This window comes from Mchenga conophoros, linkage group LG13 (assembly GCF_057382185.1).
Source record: "Mchenga conophoros isolate Kocher_MC1m ecotype Shallow Benthic linkage group LG13, M_conophoros_male_GT1.1, whole genome shotgun sequence".
NCBI lineage: Eukaryota > Metazoa > Chordata > Actinopteri > Cichliformes > Cichlidae > Mchenga > Mchenga conophoros.
This window is the reverse complement of record NC_140538.1, coordinates 27669143-27691748: the sequence shown is the minus strand read 5'-3', so window position 1 is coordinate 27691748 and position 22606 is coordinate 27669143. Positions and strand designations below refer to the sequence as shown.

At 40.6% G+C, this 22606-nt stretch overlaps 2 protein-coding genes and 1 long non-coding RNA gene across 3 annotated transcripts in view; 1 reads left to right on the top strand and 2 right to left on the bottom strand.

Annotated features, from left to right (window-relative positions):
* The window catches only part of stk32c (serine/threonine kinase 32C), a 106606-nt gene extending 93034 nt beyond the window's left edge, over window positions 1-13572 (bottom strand). Inside the window, exon 1 of the mRNA XM_085297583.1 lies at window positions 12745-13572. Coding sequence (XP_085153709.1) covers window positions 12745-12826 — 82 coding nt within the window. The 5' untranslated portion in view covers window positions 12827-13572. The remainder of the gene's footprint in view (window positions 1-12744) is intronic.
* On the bottom strand, window positions 8577-10015 carry LOC146561468 (uncharacterized). The gene is made up of 3 exons (XR_014894749.1): window positions 9800-10015; window positions 9047-9135; window positions 8577-8844 (listed from the first exon to the last, which is right to left on the bottom strand). It is a non-coding gene; the product is annotated as an uncharacterized LOC146561468 (long non-coding RNA).
* A 794-nt stretch (window positions 13573-14366) lies between the features above and the next one.
* LOC146561466 (leucine-rich repeat-containing protein 27-like) lies at window positions 14367-22051 on the top strand. Its single transcript, XM_085297582.1, has 11 exons — window positions 14367-14519; window positions 14670-14965; window positions 15085-15215; window positions 15641-15699; window positions 16190-16342; window positions 17123-17318; window positions 20235-20375; window positions 20468-20573; window positions 21071-21150; window positions 21627-21747; window positions 21836-22051. The coding sequence occupies exons 2-11, from the start codon at window positions 14753-14755 to the stop codon at window positions 21947-21949; spliced, it is 1314 nt and encodes a 437-aa protein (XP_085153708.1). The 5' UTR covers window positions 14367-14519; window positions 14670-14752; the 3' UTR covers window positions 21950-22051.
* The last annotated feature ends 555 nt before the right edge of the window (window positions 22052-22606 follow it).

Genomic DNA, 22606 nt, shown 5'->3' with positions numbered 1-22606 from the left:
GTGACAGATTCTATTCATATAGTGTAATAATATAATCACGTAATGGCAATAAATGTGGTCTAAATTGGTCATTTTTTTCTACACTTAATGGACAAAATACTGGGCCGTGTGTACATTACACCCACAGAAGCTTTTATGACATCCCATCCTAAATCCACAGTTATCAATATGGAGCTGGTTCCCTATTGCAATAGCAGCTCTCACTCTTCTTGGAAAGTCTTTATACAAGATTCCCGAGTGCGTTTGTGGGAATTTTTGTCCATTCATCCAGATAGCATTTACGAGGTCAGACGATGATGTAGACTTGGCTTGCGATCTCTAGTTTTAGTTACTTTACCAAACTCATCAAACTGTGTCTTTACTCTGGAACAGAGTCATCCTGCATCGGCCGTGAATGCCATGAAGGCCCTGGAACACAGTTATTATGCTGATGTTAATGCCGGGTTTAGTAATAGGCAATTATTAATTCAGAGAGAGAGCTGGCGACTTACCATCAGTGCTCTGTACCTTTACATGGTCTGACACTTTGTAGCTGAGCTGCTGTGGTTCCTGAATACACTCGACTAATTTTTAGAGATCAGCTTCAAGAAATTAATCAAGCGTAACATTCGACCACTAAACCTAAATTTTTGTTCAGGAATTCGTGGATAACAGCAGTTTTATATTTTTACATTTATTTTACGGAGCTTGCACTCTCTGCTGGATTAACCATTACAGATACATAAAAAATTATTTTGGGAATTACCAGTAGTGTTAATTTTAGGCAGCTGTGGCATAAACCCTTACACAAGGTGGTGGTGTGATGAATTTGTTAAACACTGCAAGTACAGCTAGTTTGTGACAAATACATAGCAGAGCTGTGAGGCTCTTGCAACAGAGTCTTGCAGACTGCTGATGGTAATGCTCGCTCTGCTCTGCAGCCTCAGTGAGTTCTGATTAGATTAACCATCCAACTGCAATCCAAGATGCTGGAGTTTGAGTCCATCTAAGCCTGGGACAAGACATTCACTGGAGGGGCAGCTAAATGAGATGCAGGACAGCCACAGCAAGGAAAAACAGTGAAAAGCTAGTCAGCCGCGACTGGACTTTCAAAATAAGAGCAAGGCGATTGTTGATAAGTAAACTTATGTTAGATGGCATCAGTCTCTCAGGATTTTTTTTTGTTTTTGTTTTTAAATAAATGCTACAATGAGTTATGTTGGCACCTGTGTGATCCCTTCATTCCACGTTTCCTTGTGAATACATAGTAGTAGTTTGGAAATAAACTGATGTATGCATTTAATGATGGCCAGCCAAGAGATTAATTCAGTCTGAATACTACATGCTGAACAATGTCCGTGCTCAGCAGTCAGAAGACACTGCAATATGACCAGGACAGTCTTCCCACATCTTGCGTAACTTACTGCTGAGGCCAATTACAGTGGACTGCCACTGTGGCAAGAGGCCAGTAGCTGCAGGCAGCCATGAAGTTGAGTGGAATAAAAAGACAGTGAGAGAAATTGAGAGTCTGCAACAGAGATGAAACAAAGTGAGCGCCTCAGTATTCAGCGCAAATAATCAGCCATCCCTCCCTGCATCTATCTTTATCCTAAACCAAATCTGCTTTCAGTGCCTCGTGCATTTATCCTTGATGGAAAAAGAAGCTACAGACGTGCGAGCGTGCACGTGCACACACACACACACACACACACACACACACACGCGCATCAAAAAAAGTTCAGTGTCCACAGAAGTGGAAATTTGCCTGTGGCTTTACATGAATGATCAAACGGATACAACAATATAACACCACCACAAACAGACAACACAATTAACAGCATGTTCTGCAGTCATAATCACGAACGCAGTTTAAAGACTTTGTAGATGCTCCGGAGCGAAAATAACAAGTTCACCAACTCCGTGCTGACGCTGAACTGAAACAGGCATTTGCCAGTTCTGCACTTTTTCCCCGAGTACTGTAGCGCATTCACAACAAGTGTCCTCTTTCAAAGCTACTCAGACTAGTTGAATGCTCCCAGTTCACACGAGGACTTGGAGAGAGTGAATTGAGTCGTTGTCTAGAGCCTGGCCAGCTGTCAGCTCCTACTGACTCAACAACTTTTACAGCAATTACCCATTCTAGATGCTGTTGGTTCATTCAGCTATTATTGTTTCAATCTGATTTGCTTCATTAATTGACTTAAAATCTTTAATATTCCCATGGTGTAGTGGGTAACGCATTCACCTAATACAAAAATATCTCTAGTAAAAACCTGCCAAATCACATATGTGGAGTTATCTGCTGTGGTGACAATTGTGAATAAGGATTCAGCCAAAAGTAGCTTATTCTACTTAAAGTCTTTGTTTTTCTGATAAACAATGGCTTCAAACTGTCATATTTGGATTCTGAATAACTGACACATTTTTTTTAAATCCAGTAAACAATACAAAAAATATATAACACCAGCATGTTTGTGTGAATGTCTACGTCTTGGCCAAATCTAAAGCTGCGATTTTAATGCTTGAGGTGTTGCAGTTTTTTCCACATGCAGACTTTACTTAGCCAAGCCGCCCAGTTATATTAATTCAATTCAGTTCAATTTTATTTATATAGTGTCAAAACACAACAATAGTCATCTCAAGGTGCTTTATATTATAAATAAATACCCTAAAATAATAGAGAGAAAACCCCGACAATCAGACCACCCCCTGTGTGCAAAAACACAGAGAGTGGGAAAGAAAAAAATCCCCTTTAACAGGAAGAAACCTTGAGCAGAAACAACCTGCAGCCATCTGCTGTGGATTTGGGTATTATTGGGTACCTAAATATATTTAACAACTCCTTTGAGTACTTTATGTTTTCATCTCTCCAAAACAACTTTCAGCAATCTGTTTACATCTTATTACATCCCATTTTGAAAGTTCAGTAGCTGTTAAACCAGTTAGTCCCAAACATTCAACAGGATCTGAGAGACTCCACTGTCTCGGGCTATTTGGTGTTCAAGGTACCTTGGTGTTCATCTGAACAATAGACTGGACTGGACTCATAACTCAGGAAAGGGCAGAGCAGGCTGTACCTGCTGCGGAGACTCAGGTCGTTTGGAGTGGAGGGCCCACTCCTGAAGAAATTCTATGACTCTGTTGTGGCTTCTGCTATCTTTTATGGCGTGGTCTGCTGGGGCGGCAGCATCTCTGCTGGGGACAGGAAGAGACTGAACAGGGTGATCCGAAGGGCCAGCTCTGTTCTAGGATGCCCTCTGGACCCAGTGGAGGTGGTGAGTGACAGGAGAACGGCGGCTAAGCTGTCATCCCTGATGGACAACATCTCCCACCCCATGCAGCAGACTGTGACAGCACTGAGCAGCTCCTTCAGTGGGAGACTGCGGCACCCACGGTGTGGGACGGAGAGATTTCGCAGGTCTTTCCTCCCCACTGCTGTCAGACTCCATAATAAAGACTTTAACTGATCAAGCACACACATCCATACATATGCAATAATACTAAGTGCAATAATCCTTTCTGTCATCGTTGTATTTTTACTCAGTTGTATATAGTATTTGTATTTGTATTCTATTTTTATCTTATTGTATATTTATTTTATTTTATTCTACTGTATATAGTATTTTATTTTATTCTATTCTGTACAGTTGTGTACTGTATTTATTCTTATTGTATTCTAATTTTTGCCTCATAACTTTTGCACTGTCCACTTCCTGCTGTGACAAAACAAATTTCCCACGTGTGGGACTAATAAAGGTTATCTTATCTTATTTATAGCGATGATGTTCAGCTGGCTGGAGAGACACTCTAAGCAGACCCTGCAGCAGGAGGTGAGGAGTACCGCCTCGCCCAGCTTACCAAAGATGAAGAGCACGAGGACTACCAGCTACATTTCAGCTACAGTGGAGCCGGCATTCAACCAGAGCATGAGAGACTCACTGAAGAGAGAGCTCATGAAACTGCTCAGTTATTTATGGTTGATTTAAAAAAGCATGTGCACCTCCTTTCATGGCACACTTTCACACACATCTCCACAGAATATAAATCTGTGAGAAATCCCGTGTCTGAGGCAGGCTCAGCAATTCCCCAAGCTTTATGCCAAGCAGAGATAACTGGGCTGAGGGCGGTATCAATCTTCTCATCTAACTCTTGGCAAGAAACCAAATTATCGCCATTTTCCAAAATGTCAAACTTTTACTTTACAACTTCACGAGCCTAGCAGGTTGGCAAGGACAAGTTTCGAATTTAACAAGTTCTGCATGCTCATGAATAAGAAAGACTGCTCTCAAATGGTGATAAAATGCATGATTAAATGTCTGACGGAGCAGACTCCATCACCATTTCTCCAAACATCGACTTCTCTTATTTTTTCCTCACACTCTCTGCTGTTGTTAAAGAGCATTCGAGCGAGTCGCAAACTAGCAGGATGTGCACCTCAATCAATTCCACAGGCTCCCTTTGCTAATCAAACTACCTGCCAGAAAAGCCCTTCTGGCAGCTACGCTTCGACATCAACCTGACCGCCTGATTATGTTTGCAGCCTTCTGAGCCAAAAGCTGCTCTAATATTACTGCCTAATGTATGCCATATGCTGTTTTCCAAGAAGCCAAAGGGATACTGTTTCTAAGAGACCTGACAGGCAGCAAGAGACATCTATATGGAATCAGAACGATGCCACCTTGAAACGAAACCGAAAAATGGATTGAAACCGAAAAAAAAATATTGTAACTGAAATAAATGTACTGAAAAATCTTGTATTGAAACCGAAAAAAAAATTGATAGTGAAAAACAATTAATTGAAACTGTAATTTTTTTGTTTTCGCTTACAATTTTTTTTTCGGTTTCAATCCATTTTTTTTTGGTTTCAAACCATTTTTCAGTTTCAAACCATTTTTTTTCGGTTTCAAACCATTTTTCGGTTTCAATCCATTTTTTTTCGGTTTCAAACCATTTTTCGGTTTCAAACCATTTTTCAGTTTCAATCTGCTGGCACTGTTTTGGCGTCCGGGGGCGCGCTGGGGGGACGGGGTTTCCGGCCCGCATGTATTTGCATATATTATAGAGGCCACTAGTGCTGACCAAGCTGCCATCTTTCTCTCTTCCCGTCTTTCAATGGCTGCTTCAATTTCAGCTTGAACCTCCAAACCGAAAGTAAGTAATCATTTTTTGTCATCTTTTCTTGCTGTCCCACTGGGCTGGACATTAGTTTAGTTTTTTTAGCTACATCTGGTGAAGTTGTGGTAAAATGCTGGTATTAGCCTATTCGTCGTAGCAAGCTAGCCTGAAGCTAATATTTGCTAAATTTAGGGACACCCGTGTCTCTTCAGGAGTTGGAGGCCGGTGTTCTAGGAGCGGATCTCAGGATCTCAACAGGCAGTGTTGGGCAGTAATCAATCAATCAATCTTTATTTATAAAGCACTTTTCATACAAAAAAAATGTAGCACAAAGTGCTTTACATAGTTAAAAGCAGCCCACCCCACCCTCCAACTCACTCCCCACACTCTCATTAACATAAATGATGTGAATACACACATATCCCCCCCCCACACACACACACACACACATACACACACGCGCACACTTAAAGAGTAAAAATTGGGCTGGGCTCGCATGAGCCAAGTGAGGAAACACTATAACAGGGAGCCGGGAGCCGGTCACAGACCGCAGCCTCCAGGCTGGGCACACAGCAGGAGGGAGGCAAAGGAGCCCCCCAGCCAGGCTGAGAGGACCCCCAGAGACCCAGCAGCCACAGTCGATCACAGCCCCGGTGCAGAGAGCGCCCTCTGAGGAAACACTGGAGATATGACACAATAGGCTATATACAGGATAAAATGATAAAATAAATAAGAACAGGATACAATATAAATATAAATATAAATAGAGTAAGAAGGTTAAAAAATGAATAAGAATAAAATCAATAAATATTAGGTAAAGTCTAAATTAATAATAGAATAACAGGATAGAATAAATAAGCATAAAATAAATAAACGCTAAGTAAAAGCTAAATTAAAAAGGTGGGTCTTGAGCCTGTTCTTAAAAACATGTACGTTCTCTGCGGCCCTGAGCTCCTCCGGCAGGCTGTTCCACAGACGAGGACCATACCACTGAAAAGCTGCCTCTCCGTGAGTATGTGTCCTGACTTTAGGAACGATTAAAAGGCCAGTACCAGAGGACCTCAGGGTCCGCGAGGGTTCGTATGGTAAAAGCAGATCTGAGAGATAAGAAGGCCCAAGACCATTAAGACATTTAAAAACCAATAAAAGAACTTTAAAATCGATCCTGAAACACACGGGGAGCCAGTGCAGCGATTCTAAAACTGGTGTAATGTGGGCCCGCCCTCTGGTCTTCGTCAGCACACGAGCTGCCGAGTTTTGCAAAAGTTGTAAAGTTGAAATATTCTTTTTAGGAAGACCAGAGAGCAGGGCATTACAGTAATCAATGCGACTGGTAATAAAAGCATGCATCAGCATCTCCGTGTTGGCCCGAGAGAGAATAGGGCGGACTCTGGCTATATTTTTTTAGATGATAAAATCCAATTTTGGTTACATGTAACATAATACATGCACCGGCGTTACGTATTTAAAATACAAAATATGAGTAAATGTATCCGTTACAATTACTGTTCAATAGGTGATATTGAGAATACAGTTAGTTTGTTGAAATAAATGGATTACATGGCGGTATTTACCTGTTTCATATGTTAGGCTATGGTCTCTCTATTTTTGGTAATTCCACGCCGGTGGAAACCCAAACAAAACACGCAATAAGAGCCTCTAAAAATTATTATACAAAAATGATTTAATATGAAGGCAATAGCAGAGTGTTACAGGCATCGCCCTAAACAATGTAGCCTCACGGGCAGTGTAGTCCGTGCTGCAGGGAGAATGGACTGCCATACCCGTTATGTGTCTGTGAGCGAGGAGGGAGAAAAAGGAGAAGTACAGCTGTCACGGAGCAGAAACGGGAGCTGGAAGCATGTAAATATAATAATAACCACTAAAGCCAAAAAGAGTGCCTGACGAGCCCAGCTGTAAGTAAGCTATTAGGACTCGACTGTACACTGTGTTCGTGTTTTCCTCCGAAACAATAAGCAGCCTTTCAACGCCTCTCTCTGTCTCTCGCTAGCAAACTTGACCCAGACAACAAAGTAAAGCTAGTTTTCCGCTATGAGCCCGACACGAACCGGACGTATTAGCCAGAGGTCCCTTTACTACGGTTCGGAGCCGCTGACCTGTTTTATATACGCGCTGAATAGTTTTCTACACGAGATCGCTGCAGCCTTACCTAATGTCCACCTACTGTTACTCATTTATATTAAGATTTTAACATCTAGTTGGTGTTGGTATGGCGAGTAGCCTTCAGTAATAGTAATAAATCACACAGCAATAGTACATTCATGTAGTTGTAAAGTATTCAGAATACATTACTTCTATAATCTTTGGTGGAATACATTTTAAAATTAACCTTCCCAACACTGTCAACAGGTTAGCACCTCATACCACAGTGCAGCAAAGCAGTCTCATGAGCGCTGGGAAGGAGGAGCCCAGAGCCCAAAACAGACAGTGCAGGAGATGACAAGGTTAGTAATTGTATGGTGAAAATTATACTTTATCTTGATTGGCAAAAGAAAAGTAAATACAAAATCTGCTTCTCACATATAGGGCATTTCCAAAACTTCAATTTCTTTCATTACAGCTGTCCTGTGCCAGAAGTTCTGTTGACCCACAGTGAGAGGCATCATTTCAGAAACACCAGGAAGACTGAAACTCATCGCCAGGATCAAGCAGGGCTCGTGATCTTCACCAGCAGCTCCCTCACAAGAAGGATAAACCCAGCATTTCATGAACACTGATGGAGACCTTTGCTTTGTGTAATGTTAGAAGTACTCAGATAATCCTCAGAGGGTCTGGACTTTTACATAATATAATAGAATAGAATTCAACTTTGTTGTCATTGCACATGCACAGGTACAGGGCAACGAAATGCAGTTTGCATCCATCCAGAAGTGCTTTAGCCATGATATAGATATATTAGCAATAGTATAGATATGTAAGTATATTACAGAAATGGGTCTATTATGGTGTGTTACAATGTACACGGTATGAAGTATGTTGTGAATATTCTATAACTATAAGTATGTACAGGCTGTAGTGAGTACAAGCTATGTACAGGATATAAATATGAAAAACTACAGAAATCTGAGATATACAGTTATACAGAAATGTGAACTATGCAAATTATAAACAGTTGTAGGATTAAAAATCATATGTACAGAATGATTATTTACACAGAACTATACAGTAGTGCAGTTAAGTAATAGCTATAAGCTATAGTAATATCTTTAAGTCCTGTAGAAAGTTAAATATATGTTGTGCTCACTGGTTACTCTGGTATGAATGACTCTGAATTACTTTATGATAAATAACACTATTGTCAAAAAACAGTGAAAGAATTCCAGATCACAAGTTTTTAGTTCAAATACAAGTAACAACCTTTGACTTTAATCAGGTTTTATTTAATTGTGTCAGAGAAAACATCACGTGCTTTTCATGTAGCTGAGTACATTCAGTGTTTAAAACAGAAGTTGTGCAGGTCTGAGATCAGCAGTTTTCTGAAACACCAAACTGAGGTCCTGTTAATGCTGATGTATAGTGACACAGTTACAGGGGTGATTAATCCTTTTGACTTTTTGTCTTTAAATTTATCAAAAAAACAGCTGCAGCTTTCACTGACAGCACATGTGGTACTTTAACCTTTGTACTGTTTTCTTCAGTTAATTTTGGAGTTACTACAAAGATTGAAGACATAGGATGATCTGTCTGCTGTCACTGGGTGGTGCTGAGGTCTGAATCTGAGGACAGCTCCTGTAATCACAAACAGAACAGAATCATCACAAACTGAAATATAAAGTTTATCTCTCAAATCTGAAATACAGCTGATCCTTCTCCGGCCTCACACACTCGGGATCTGAAGTTGTTCAGTCCTACAGTTCTGCCGACAGCTGTTTATTTTTTTATTTGTTTTAAAGGCCTTATATACTAACACATTTTCTAATATCATGTTTACCTTTGAGTTGTTGATGCTTTATAAATGGACATCTGCAAAGATGAGATGATGGAGCAGGTTTCAGTCGAGGTTCAGTCTGCTGCTGCATCCTGGTCACAACATACAGACATACTGTTATCAGCTCAGTATTGAACAAGAAATATTAATGTTTCAAATTATTTGTCCTAAAGGATGCAAGCTGTACAGAGTACTGAACATGTGACTTTGTGAACATAATTCATTAAAAATAATTTGGACAGTTTTTTAACCTGAATATTTGTAACAAACTCAGTAGAAAAAATAATCAGGGGAAAAATGTAACATTTTAAGTTAAGCTGACAAGCGGAAGTAGTTGGTTTCAGTACATAAGTATCGGGCTTTGCTATTTAATCCGTAGCTATTGACTAATGAGGGGAATTTAAAAGTTGGCTTTAATGTCCTTCCACATGTGGAAAGCGACAGAAAACATGCTGCTGTTTGCACATATTTAATAATCAGCTCTGCACAGGAGCAGAAGCAGAGTCCAGCCTGTTGCTCTTACAGTATAATACTCATAATAAAAGTACAGTAACCGTGGTTAGTCACTGAGCAGCCCGGTGCGTTTCTCTTGATTTCTTTAGTCAGGGTAAATTCATTCACCTGCACGGGGTAGCTAAACGAACTTTACAAAACTAGTTTCCCCGACAGCCGAGTGCTCATTTTAGCTAGCTAGGTCCTTAGGTAGCTAGCTAAGGACCTAAATTACGGATTAGCTTACAAACACATTTAACTTACCAAAATTAATGCGGTGGGGCCTCAGGTCCTCCTGTCCGGTAGTCCAATTTACTGAAGAACACCTCAGGCTGTCACTTTGAAATAGTCGGTAATGTAAACACTGGACCTCTCGGAATCTGCCATTCCCGAACAGACACGTGCGAGTTTGTCCGTGACCGCAGCCGCGTCGTCAGTGTTTTCTCCAGTCATTGGTCAGCATTATAATATATGCAAATACATGCGGGCCGGAATCCCCGCCCCCCAGCGCGCCCCCGTACGCCAAAACAGTGCCAGCAGAGTGAAACTGAAAAATGTTTGAAACCGAAAAGTGGATTGAAACCGAAAAAAAAAATTTGTAAGCGAAAACAAAAAAATTACAGTTTCAATTAATTGTTTTTCACTATCAATTTTTTTTTCGGTTTCAATACAAGATTTTTCAGTACATTTATTTCAGTTACAATATTTTTTTTCGGTTTCAATCCATTTTTCGGTTTCGTTTCAAGGTGGCATCGTTCTGATTCCATACATCTAGAGCCTAAGTCAGCATCCAGAAGGCAGCGCATCTTTTGCTCCGTTTGTTATCGAGGCTCGGGGTAAAAAAAAAAAAAAAAAAGAGAGCCAGCTGCTTCACGAAGGCGGTGCCGAATCAGCGCTCCCCAAATGTTCAAGGTGATCAGTTTCACATTAACAGTTGTCTCTCTTTAATGCATATGTGCCCTCCACCCACGATGCCTACTGCTCCCTTTGTGCTCAGCAGACGAGTATTTTCATTGCTGCATGAAAAGCGAGCGCGCTCTCAAGCAGATCCCCGTAATGACAACATTGCATAATTAACATCGAATGCATCTTTGCCACCTAAGATCAGGCCTCGGTCTACGCTTCTACGCATAATCACAGCGGTGGTGACACAGCCGGTGATTAAGACCATCAACTGAATTTTTCACTGCTGGTGTTTTGTAGGTCAAGCCTAAGTGACACCTGCGTTACACTGATGATGGGAGGATAAAGACGAAGCTGATCTCTAGTTTTTCCCCCTTTTTTCACACTCGGCATAAACAAATCACACATTAACACAGCGACACAGTCTTGAAGAGGTTCTGACCTCAGCCTTAAAGTTTCCCTTTAATCGCACAGAAAAGCTAAAGAAAGCCAAATGTGCACAGCCCGCTCAAGAACATCTCTCCTGGCTTTGATTAACTGCTGCGAGTGCAAATGCCGTAGGGCCACTCCAGTAACCACTCCCCTTGATAGTGATCTGAACTACAGCTGGACACTTTTCCTAAAGGCAAGAGCTGTAGACTTAATTGGGTTACCCTTGTGTGCAAAAGGGGAGTACTAACACACACATACACACACACACACACACACACACACAGAGCATATGACCATATCCCTGCAGTGAAATGACCTCATTTACTCAAGTTTTCCGGCCAAATAGTTCTGCAGCAACAGTGGATTTTTTCCCCCCTCCTGCAGTCCATCATCAGAGATTCAGCAATCCAGTGCTGAGCTTATTGGGCTCATTTCCAAGAGGCTTATATCCCCATACACTGACAAGACATTACTTAACATTACTTTCCACGCATGACACTATAATCTTGTCTTGATTATGCAATTAGTTCTCCGTCTTTGAACACACAATATTTCCAAAGAGCTCGTTCAGGCATTAAAGTGTTTCCCCGCAGCGTGAGCATGGAGGTATATACTGCGCTTCAGTGGCAAGAGCTGTGTTTTTTGGGGTGGGGTGGGGTGGGGGGGGGGGGGGGGGGGGTTGTGCTTTGAGGACTGTGGCTTTAGCGAGACAACGGACTCTCCATATCTGTCGCTCTCGCCTTTTGCCTTTATGATCTCGCCACATATAGCTACAGACACGCGTCTCCCTCTCCCAGCCTCTCCAACGTTAACGTCTGCCCTTTGAAATGGACGATGAAGACAAAAAGGTGGAGGTATAAGGAGAGAGAGGAGAGATGCAGCTGGAAAATAAATGCAAGTTAAGGGCCAGGTCAGCGTAAAATACTAAAGCACATACATTTGGTCTGAGATTTGGATTTTTACAGCTTCATATCGAGTTCGGTGAATGTGCGTTTTCATTTTTTTGGACACTGGTGCTAAAATATAAAGACATTCGTTTAAATCTGTAGGTTTGTTTTGTTTTTTTCAAGTGGGCATTATGATTGCTGGAATACTAGTGAGGGATTTTTTAAGGTCTGACATTTTTCTTTGATGATCATAGTGGACAAACTTCCACACTAAGGATGCCACTCTCGACCAGTGCTGAAGTTAAAGGTGATGAAATGACATACGGCTTAATGTCTTAAATAACTGTAACTGTTCTTAACTTGTATTCAGAGTGAAAATTAATTACCCAAAAAAGAAAAAAGAAAGCGAAAATGACACGGAAAAAAAGACAATTCAGAAGAATCTGATTAATATTTCATTATTTAAAAGTTCCACGCCAAATATCGCGATAATACAATTTAAGCGAGGTTAAAATGCCGACACTGTGAGCTATAAACAACAAACACAGATAGTCCACAATATTAAAAGAGTGAAACGCCCAGTCCAAGTTATAGTTTGATAGTACTGGTAAGATTCATTTCACCTGCTCGGGGTCTTTCCATGTATATGCACTCAGCATCAGGTCATGTGATGAAAATGTACATTTAATCATTATTATTATTATTGTCATGATTATTGTTGCTGCTGCCTCCTGTAGTAGAAAGTTTGACTTCAAGCCTTGAAAATTTCCCACATGAACACTGTCTGTTCGCCGTGAGCAGCCAAACTCCGTCTAAACTCCTTTGACAGCGTTTAATTTCCTAACAGGAACTTTGATAACTGAGCCTGTGCCAAGCGGAGGGATACCGTGAAAAAAAAATGCCATCGTAAGTGAAACATACACAATAATAAGTTCCAAAGTTGTTAGTGCCACTATTTGCTAGAGATTTGGTGACACCTTCACTTACCATCTTCCTTTTCGTCAAAAACGGGTCTCTTTGAAGAACTGTTGGCTCCCATCCTCTTCTTCCACTTGCCCCAGTGAAACATTGATGCTCAGCTTGCATTCCTCGCCTTCTTGGAAGAGAAACTACAGCTCTGTGTCGGACACCCTCCTCCTTAAAAGACAGTAACAACAGCCGTGCATTTCAGCCGAGACGTGTCCGTTATTTCGTTTTATTTCTCCCGTATTTGGTCTGCCGACAATTTGACCAGCGCGAGTTGAAGTCCTCAGAAGGAAGCGGAAAGCAAAGTGCAGCGCTTACCGACGGACAGGGATGATATTTAGAGCTAACACTGTTTGCTAAGTTGGAGGTTTGGGCTGGAATAACCACTCGGTGCTCGTAGTGTTCAGTTGCCTTGCGCAGCCAGACCGACGGACTCGTGTTTGATGGGGCTTGAAGAGTACAGACTACGCGGAGAGGGACTCAGTTGGAGAAGCCCTAACCGGAAGTGAGTCAGTTAACTGTAAAAAATAAAAGCTCAAAAGGACTTTTCAATCGCCTCAAAATTATTAGACGATGTATTTATGGTTTTATAATCCTCACTTATTTTGTTTTAATTTAGTGTTTTATTTTTTCTTTTAAATTGGAATTAGTTTCAGTTAGTTTTCAAGTAAGTTTAATTGTTTTCCGTTATTTTTATTTTTATTGTTTTTTCCCAGTCTAAAAAAACATAAGCACAAATATACATTTGTTATCTCATTTAGGTAGATTTCTAAGTACATTAAATCATTTCACTTATCTTTATTCTTTTCGGGGGTTAAGTTTCTACTTTTATTTGAGATAAACACATTTTCACACCCATTTTTTCTTTTATGTAGTTTATTATAATTAGCCAGAATAATAATGTAGTAATGGTAGTGTCAAATCCCTCTAATTTGAGATTTTAAATTGCATACAGAAACTGAAGTGGCATTAATACATAAAAATTTTTCATCCAGTTCGACTCAGCAAATTTAGATCGCAAGTGTAGGTAAATGTGTCACAATGGCCATCAAAAGTAGCCTACTGAACAAAATCTCGATAAAAAAAAATTATTTATACGTTAATAATGGGATACCACTTGATTTTTGCCGCTTGTCCATTAGACTTTTATATTGAAAGCAATAACCGGAAACTACTAATTAGTATCCTCACTAACTTGACTCTTGCGAGAGTAGTGTGACAGTTGTTGGCTAGTGAGTATAGTCGACGTAACTCTGTATCACGGACTGTCGTGCAAATCAATACATTAGGAGCGGTGTGTGGACGTAAAGCCAGGATGGCTCAGGACAGAGTGGAGGCTTCCCGGCTCGCGTTCACAACAGAGGGAAGCCGTGTTTATCCTGCCGCCCAAATGAACCTCAGTGAATTATTCCACAATCTCATTAGAAAATGGATGGGTGGAGTCGGTTCACTGACTGTGGAACGGGATTAACACGTTATCTACACAGTGTGCACATTAGATCATTTGCTCTTCTTTTTTTCTCTGCATAAAATAAAGTATATAAACATTTAACTTAAAAATATATACAAAAATTTTACTGAAGAAATATCAAGTTAGTCGCCTTGTTCTTGTTTTGCACGTGGACAGCTGCCAGCTTGTGTTGACCACGTTGCTATGGTTACAGCGTCAGGTCGCGAGACGTGTCTAAAAGTTAGCATAACATTTTTCAGTTTCGTAGTTTTTTCCGACCTATAAAGTGTTTGTTTTTAGATAACACTGAGCCGTGTTCACATTGGTAGTAGTGCTGAAATAGCAGGTAAGCTAACACAGTTATTGAACAGTTACATAATGGTGGGCTAATGTTGTCCTTTAGTTAGTTAGTTAGTTAGTTAGTTAGTTAGCTCGTACCCAAGTTAGACGACGTCTCTTCATTTATTTAAAACTTTGACGGTTTTGTCTTTTACAGACAAACAACAAGAAATTTCTCTGCCAAAAAGACACTCGTGTATTTTGAGTATACCAGTAAAGCGTCTCGGCCTCCTTTGTGCAATGACTTCCCCGGAGAAGGAGGCTGAGCTTCCTGGTGCGCAGCTTAGCTTTGTCTTTGGGAGCAGTGTTGTCAGAGCGCCGATCCCCCGCACTCCTCCCAAGGATGCCGATCCACAGGAGCCCGCTGAATGTTATTCAACAGAGACGCTATGTCTGAGCAGATCTCAGCTGAAACATGTTCCAGACAGTCCTTTGAGAAATAGCAAGCTAAAGGTCAGTGTGGACTCTAAACACACACCAGCTACATGATGTATGCTCCAGTGGCTTTCAAGCAGAAGAAAAAACGTTTCTACCACTGCATCATTACTAACTGCTCCCTCTGTCATCTTCAGTATTTGAGTCTTGAAGGCAACCAGATATGCAGTATTCCAGGCTCCGTGTTTATCAGCTTGCCCAACCTACTGTGGTTAGATCTCAGGAAAAACCTAATTGAGTCACTCCCACCTGAAATTGGCTTGCACAGGTACTGTATGCAACATTTAAAAAAACAAAAAAATTATAGACCAGTCTAATGTGCACGTGTTCATTTGAACTTATCTGGACAACTTTGATCTTACAATTTACTCTTAAACCAAGGCATAGGCCTCTATGGGACTATAAGAATGTCATGTTTTAGAACATTTTCTGATCACTGTTAACATTTCAAAGCTATTAACATAAGTTGAACACTTTATGATAAGCACACAAGTGCTACAGTTGTAAATCTAAATGTAGCGAAATGAGATTCCCAGGCCCTAAAAAGCATTTCAGGATATTTATACAATATGACTGTAGAGTGGCCTGTACACTTTCCTCCTGTCCGTGTATTCAAGTTTAAGAGCAAAGATGCTTTCTGACGAAGGCCTAACCCCTTCAAACAGTTCATAATCTGTCTTTTTATGGATGTAGGTGCTTGAAAACACTGCTCTTAGAAGGGAATCCTATCTCTGAACTTCCACCTGAACTGGGTGAGTGGTCCCTCCTTATCAAAAAAAAGTTGTAATTTTCAGAAAGGAAGTTATACATATTGACATGTGAATTACATGTATGCAGTAACTACAGGATTTTAAAGGGGACCGGTTTTGCTTGTTTAAAGCTACGCAGTTTAATTCCTTGGACTCCACTAGTGTCGTTTTGCATGATTCACAGTTCAAAGTAATCATTATTTATTTTACACTGGGTCACTGAACAGCTCTTTGTTGATCATTTGTCCTAAATAAACAGTTTTTTTGTTTGTTTGTTTGTTTTGGGGCGTGTTATCGTCCACTTACACTCAAAGAATAAGTATTTCAATGAACATAAAAATTCATGGACATAAAAATTCATGGACATGACAGAAAATAAAGACACACATAATGGATCTCTTTTAACAGGTAGCTGGTACATTATGAGTAATGTAAGCCTCTTCATTATTCAGTGTACGTCTTTATGAATGAGTCATTATTTGCCTTTTTGCAGGAAATGTGATTAGCCTCAAAGGTCTGAACCTAAGGGACTGCCCAATCCACTTTCCTCCACAAGAGATTGTGCAGCAGGGACTCCAGTCCATCCTCCAGTACCTGAGGAGTGCTCTGGCTCACCGGCCAGTCAGCACAAGGAAGAACCCTCCAGGTGAGTCAAAGGCACTTTACCTTTGAACAACACAAGCAGCATGCACGTGCATCCTAGCCATCTGCTCTTTTTGTCAAAGGCAGGACAGCGCGTTCACAAAAATAGCTCCTTGCCCTGGTACCGCTTCTCTAGTGTGACTCCTGTTCCCTTGGAGACGGCGCGTGCAGCTCAGCCGACTCCCCACCACCACCACCACCACCACCACCATCATGCGCCTCCTCCCTTTTCACTGTTCCAGCTCTGTAATATTTTTAGCCCGATGGAAATGATCGATAACCTGTTGGCTCTAATCAGGAGCTCTCTGTCACTAAGCCCTGTCTGGAGATAATCACTGTGAGAAGGCTGAAACAGGAGAGGCTGCTGCTACTGCACAATAAGCAGAGACAGAACCCTCAATCAAATTATTTATCTCCCTGCTTACAAGGTTATTAACAAAGATAGGGTCCCGAGTTTCAGATGTAAATCTCTTCTCATTTAATTGGCCAAGAGAAGGAGTGTAGTGGGTTTGAATTTCCACGCTGTATTGTTATCCACCTTTAGCTGTGTTAAAACTGAACATTTATTCTTGTTAGAAGTTACTTTACTATAAAATGAATAAAAATTTGTTGGTTACATTCTCCTCCACATTCCACACAGATATTTAAAGGAGTGGATTTACCTGTGTGAATTAGCTTCTTAAATGCCTCCTGCCAGCCACTGCAGCTGCAGACAGTATCGAATGTTGCAGTATCTGTTGCCCCCACACCGCACTAGTAGCTGCCATTGTTGTTTCATTCCTAGAGTTGCCAGCAGTGGAGAAACTCCAGCTGTTAGAGCTGAGGGGTATGGAGGAGCAGGAAGAGTCAGGGGATGTGGAGGAGCTGCAGAGGTTCAAGGAACTCAAGCATCAGTTGATCCTACTGGACAGAGCTGAGCTGGGCTCAATACCACAACGTGATAAAAACCTAAACCCCAAACTTCTCCTTTCTGGCAGGAGGTAAGAAAAGATGTTTGGGTGGGAAAAAATGCCCCATAATGACACAGAGAAAAAATGTGCTTGAAATTCTTGCAAATTTATTTAAAATGAAGAAATGAAAATGTAAATAAGTATTACCAGACTTTTCTCAAAACTTTGTTGAAGCACCTTTTGTAGTGATTACATCCTCAAGTCTTTTTGAGTATGATGCTGAAAGCTTGGTACACCTATTTTTGGGAAGTTTCCCCCATTATTCTTTGCACTCTCTTAGGCTCGATCAGAGTGGATCAGGTTGGATGGGGAGCGTCAGTGCACAGTCATTTTCAGATTGCTATAAAGATGTTCAATCAGGTTTGAGTTTGGTCTGTGGCTTGGCCACTCAAAGGCACTCAAGGAATGGTCCTGAAGTGGTCCTTTGTTATCTTGGCTCTGTGCTTAGGTTCGTTGTCCTCATGGAAGATGAACCTTCGCCCCCAGGTTGTCTTCAAGGATGTCTCTGTAGATTACTGCATTCATCTTTCCCTTGTCCCTGACTAGTCTCCCATATTCTGATGCTGAAAAACATTCCTGCAGCACGATGCTGCCACGACCACACGTCACTGTAGGGATGGTATTGGCCAGTTGATGATCACTGCCTGGTTTCCTCTAGAAATCATGTTTGACATTGAGGCCAAAGAGTTCAGTACCAGTTGTTGTTTTGTTTCTCTTGGTCTGAGAGTCCTTCATGTGCCTTTCAGCAAACTCCAAGTGGGCTGTCATGTGCCTTTTACTGAGGAGCTCTGTCAGAGTAGCCTCCCTGACTAAGGCTCTTCTACCCTGATAGCTCAGATTGGTCAGGTGGCCAGCTCTAGGAAGAGTCCTGGTGGTTCCAAACCTTCCATTTACAGATGATGTAGGCAACTATTCTCACTGGAACCTTCAATGCTGAGCACATTTTTATGGACCCTTCCCCACATCTGTACCTCAATACAATGCCGTCTTGGCCTATAGACAGTTCCTTGGTACTGGGTATGGCTTGGTTTGTGCTTTGACATGCACTGTCAGTTATGGGACCTTGCACAGACAGGTGTGTGCCTTTCCAAATCATGTCCAGACAACTGAATTTACCACAGGTGGACTCCAGCTGTAGAAGCATCTGACAGATGAGCAGTGTAAACAGGGTGCACCTGAGCTCGATGTTGACTGTCATGGCAAAGCCTGTGAATACTTAAGTGCATGTTATATTTGTGTGGGGTTTTTTATTTTTAATACATTCGCAAGAATTTGAAGAAAATGTTTTTCACTTTGTCATATGGAGTGAAAATGAATTAAATTAATTTTGGAATAAGGCTGTAACATGAAAACATGTTGAACAAGGCTGTAAATCTTTCTGGGTGCATTGTATGTGCTTATTTATTTATTTTTTTCAAAGAGTTAGCAGAGAAGGTCGGTACCTGTGTAAGATTTGTAAATTACCTATGAGGCTAGAGCCAACAGAGAGTTTCTTCTAGCAAAGAGCAAGAAACAGACGGAATCACAATGGTTCTCTCCAAAGGTTTAAATCTCGGCCTTCCACAATTAGCTCATGAACTAATTGATAGAAATTCACATTTTTCTGGTTATTTACTCTTAAATATCTCTTGGATTAGTTCTGTAGAAGTCATATACTCTGTCCAGGGAGCACCATGCCTCTTGAAAGCTGGGATAGGTTTCAGAGATGTCTCTCTTGGCTCTTAAGCCCTATAACCTTCTGCATTCTTCTCTGGTTGCACGATAATAGTCACATACAACCGGCTTGTAAAATAGCTTATTGTCTCATTACGCTATAGTTTTTAAACAGATATAACATGATAACTAGTGGACTTTGGTCCTGCTGCTCCATGTATTAGTGCAGGACATTGCTAACTTAGCTGTTTCCAGTCTTTATACTACTCCTGATGTTAACTGGCTGATGTGTTCATCCATGTATCCATGTAATGAATCCATTAGGCACATTTCTCTTTCTATGTTTATTCTCAGACTGAACTCAAGTAGCCTTTTATCATTCGCAACTCAAAGTAATCCTTGTTTATCTTAGTTTATCCTCTGAAAACAAAACTTTTTTAGCTCTCTTCTCCCTCCCTTTTCTTCTAATTGGCTGCTCCCCAAAAACAGCCATGCCCACTCAATGACATCAGAGTAGAAAAACATCCTGAAACAGATTGTTCAGAACAGTCTGGTTCACAGGAATGAATTACATATGCACTGACCTCATTATTTGAAAATTTGGCCATGTTTAAAATGAACATCTACCACTTAAACAGTTTAATAAAACATACCAGGGTTCAATTTAATTGTCAAATAAGACAGGAGTATTGATATTTCCCTCCAACTCCATACACTAGAAACTAAACACATGCAAAATGTCACACTGTTGTTTCATAAGAGGGATGAAACATATGCATTGGACATGCATTTGTTAAATATTTTCATTGAGATTTTAAAACTTCATGCATCTAATTAATTGTACCTTTGTTTTTGTATAATGTACCCAGATAGCAAATATCTGTTGGGGCCAAGTCATTTTCAACTACTCAATTATCAAAGGTAAAATTTAAATCTGAATTATTATGGTCAATACTGAGGGTTTTTTTTTAAACGAGATTATTCATAGACTTTGGAAACAGTTGAGCTGGAAAACTAATGTGAAGTTGAGGCTTTAAGGGAGCAACTGCTGTAAAACTGAGAGCATCTTTAATAATCACTTAATCTCAGTTACCATTATAACATTATTTTACTCCTTGACCCTCCGTGGAGTGGAGGGCAGAGTTTGTGGCCGTGTGCTTTGTAAAATTATGGCAAAACAACTTTTTAATATCATTGTCTGTGGAGGAAACCAGGTGATAAAAATCTAAGCTGAGAGCCCAGAGCTCAGACGAGCCATAAATATGAAGCAGTTTGTTTGAATTTATTCTTCAGAAAAAAGACAGCCACCAAGGCCGGCATGATTCCCCAGCTCCCCCTTTTTGACTCGCCTCCTTGGAAGAGGCCAGAGGAAAGGAAGCAGGCTGCAATGAAGGAGTTGAACGAGAAGAAGGCTATTCTCGAGCAGAAGAGAAAGTGAGCAGATTTCGGCCTGGAGAACAAGAGTTGTTTTGGGTTTTTTGTCTCTGATCTGTTACAGAGTGTATTGTTATCTGACTCTCCTGTAGAAGCCAAGTGTCTCTTCGGAAGTGCTGCACACAAGCCAGAATCTCACAAGACAAGAAAATGTCTGAGCACAAAGAGAAGAAGCATGAAAGACAAAAAAGGCGTGAGGTTTGTGTGTGCTTGGGTTTTCAGCTGTCATCCTGCCCACCACCAGAGGGCACTAGAGCACCACCTCTGACACACTGGTTAAAGGAGAGAGGCATAGATATATTGCCATTAAATGAATCATTTTGATGTGAGTGAATGGGTTTTCAGACAGTAGCACCACCATGGTGGTGATGAGACAGCAACAGTTTCCACTGGCGGTAATGGAGCATGCTGGAGGAGCCATCAGTGCTGATATACACAGGGAGACACATTATAAATCTATCATTTGACTTTCAGCTCCATTTTCATACATATATATATAGTGGAGAAAGGGTGCCCATTATGTTTGCATGGGATCAGCCCGACATAAGGGAAAATTTATTGTAAAGGAAAAAAGTCTTTTTTCTTTTTTTTAACTGAACACAGTGCAGCCACAGGCTACATCTTTGTATGATGCATTGCAAGAGTTGTATCGCTTCACAGGTAAATGTAACAAGTACTTCCTTACCCTGTTTCAGGAAGCAGAAGTAGATTCAAAACCTGGTTTTGAGGACAGCAGTGGTGCTCCTCGGACATCTGGCAGGTGTGAAGGGGACAGGTAATGACAAGCTCTGGGTCTGCTGTTAGTTCTGCCAGTATACCTCTAAGCTTTAACAGTGACTGCATTTGTCTCTGTGAAGAGTACTTGTCCTACTTGTGGTTTAAACTTATAATCATCTCATCAATGAGCCTAACGAGAACTCCACAAGTACCCACTAAATGGCATTTTGCATGGTTTAGCAGATGCGAGTTCTGCTACTAAAGATGTAAAGCTAGAGACACCTAGTGGACAAAGACAGACTGCACACATTATAGAACATAAGCAGATTTCTTTGTTCCTTTTAAACAATGTTATGTTTTTGCAAAAACAGATAAACCAGGTAAGACAGTGCCACTTTTCTTATTTTATTTTTACTGATACAAGGAAACAGAGAAAGTAACCCTTTGGGTTATATCTGTAAAGGCTATAATACTTAAACACCTGTATAGTGTTGTATATATAGATTTTGACCTTTGAACTGCACGGCCCTAAAGATCGGCCCGGGACCTGGAACGGCAGATTTGTGCCCGTGCCGAGAAGATACAGGAGAGGTGCAGGAATCCCAGGGGCACAAGAAGCGAGCAGATGGCAGCAGCGATGGAGGATGTGGAAGAGGTCTGACGTATAATTCCCATTCATTGTGCAACTCATTATATAGGTTAATATAGATTATTGATCTAAACTCCACTTTTCTGACTGACAGATGAGGAAGTTACAGATGCAGCTCCTGGAGAGGAAGAGAACTCAAGGACGAGATCTTGAAAAAACTTTCATGATCTTTACTGGGGACACCTGGCCTGGTTTCCTTGATAAGTGACAGAGACTACACACCTGCTGTTTGAGTTTTTGTGATATTTAATTGATATGGAAATAAATCAATAAAGCGACTAAATCCTTTTGAATCATATTGTGTTTGCACAAGTCTATAAGGTAAACATTTCAAATCCTAACTTGGCAAGGGAGTGTTTAGAAAGTTTCCAGTTCACAGCTGGTGTGTTTCTATTTTTCTTTTAACTTCTGCAAGATGCTCTCTCCACTAAGCAAAGTAATCATGTTAACTTTAACTTACATAAAATAAATACTTTATTGTGTCAAAATAAGCTTTTCAGAAAAAGCGTTATTGGCTCACCGGGCATGTATTACCTACATGCAGAGTAAATTAAGCCAGTCTTAAAATAGATCATTTTAAAGGGGAACTCGACGTTTTTAGCTCCAAATAGATAATAATATCCTCATTAATGTAATTTACAACAAGATACATTAAAGTAAAGTGGCAGGTTTTTGTCAAATAGCACATTAAATGTTTTATTTATTTGTGTGCGTGTGTGACATTATATATAATCGTTGTCAGCTGGCTCTGCATCTTGTGATTATTATTTAATTGCCATTTTTGTCATCATCAGTTTTAATTTTTGATTACATATTATTTTAAAATGCTTGTATGCGTTTTCAGTTTTCATGTGTAATTGTGGTA

What these genes read in the sequence shown, in the direction of transcription:
- LOC146561466 (XM_085297582.1), top strand. Translation starts at nt 14,753, where the DNA reads ATGACTTCCCCGGAGAAGGAGGCTGAGCTTCCTGGTGCGCAGCTTAGC. An exon ending in CACAAGGAAGAACCCTCCAG is followed by an intron (nt 16,343 to 17,122) that starts GTGAGTCAAAGG and finishes TTTCATTCCTAG; the next exon opens with AGTTGCCAGCAGTGGAGAAA. An exon ending in AAAGACAAAAAAGGCGTGAG is followed by an intron (nt 20,574 to 21,070) that starts GTTTGTGTGTGC and finishes ACCCTGTTTCAG; the next exon opens with GAAGCAGAAGTAGATTCAAA.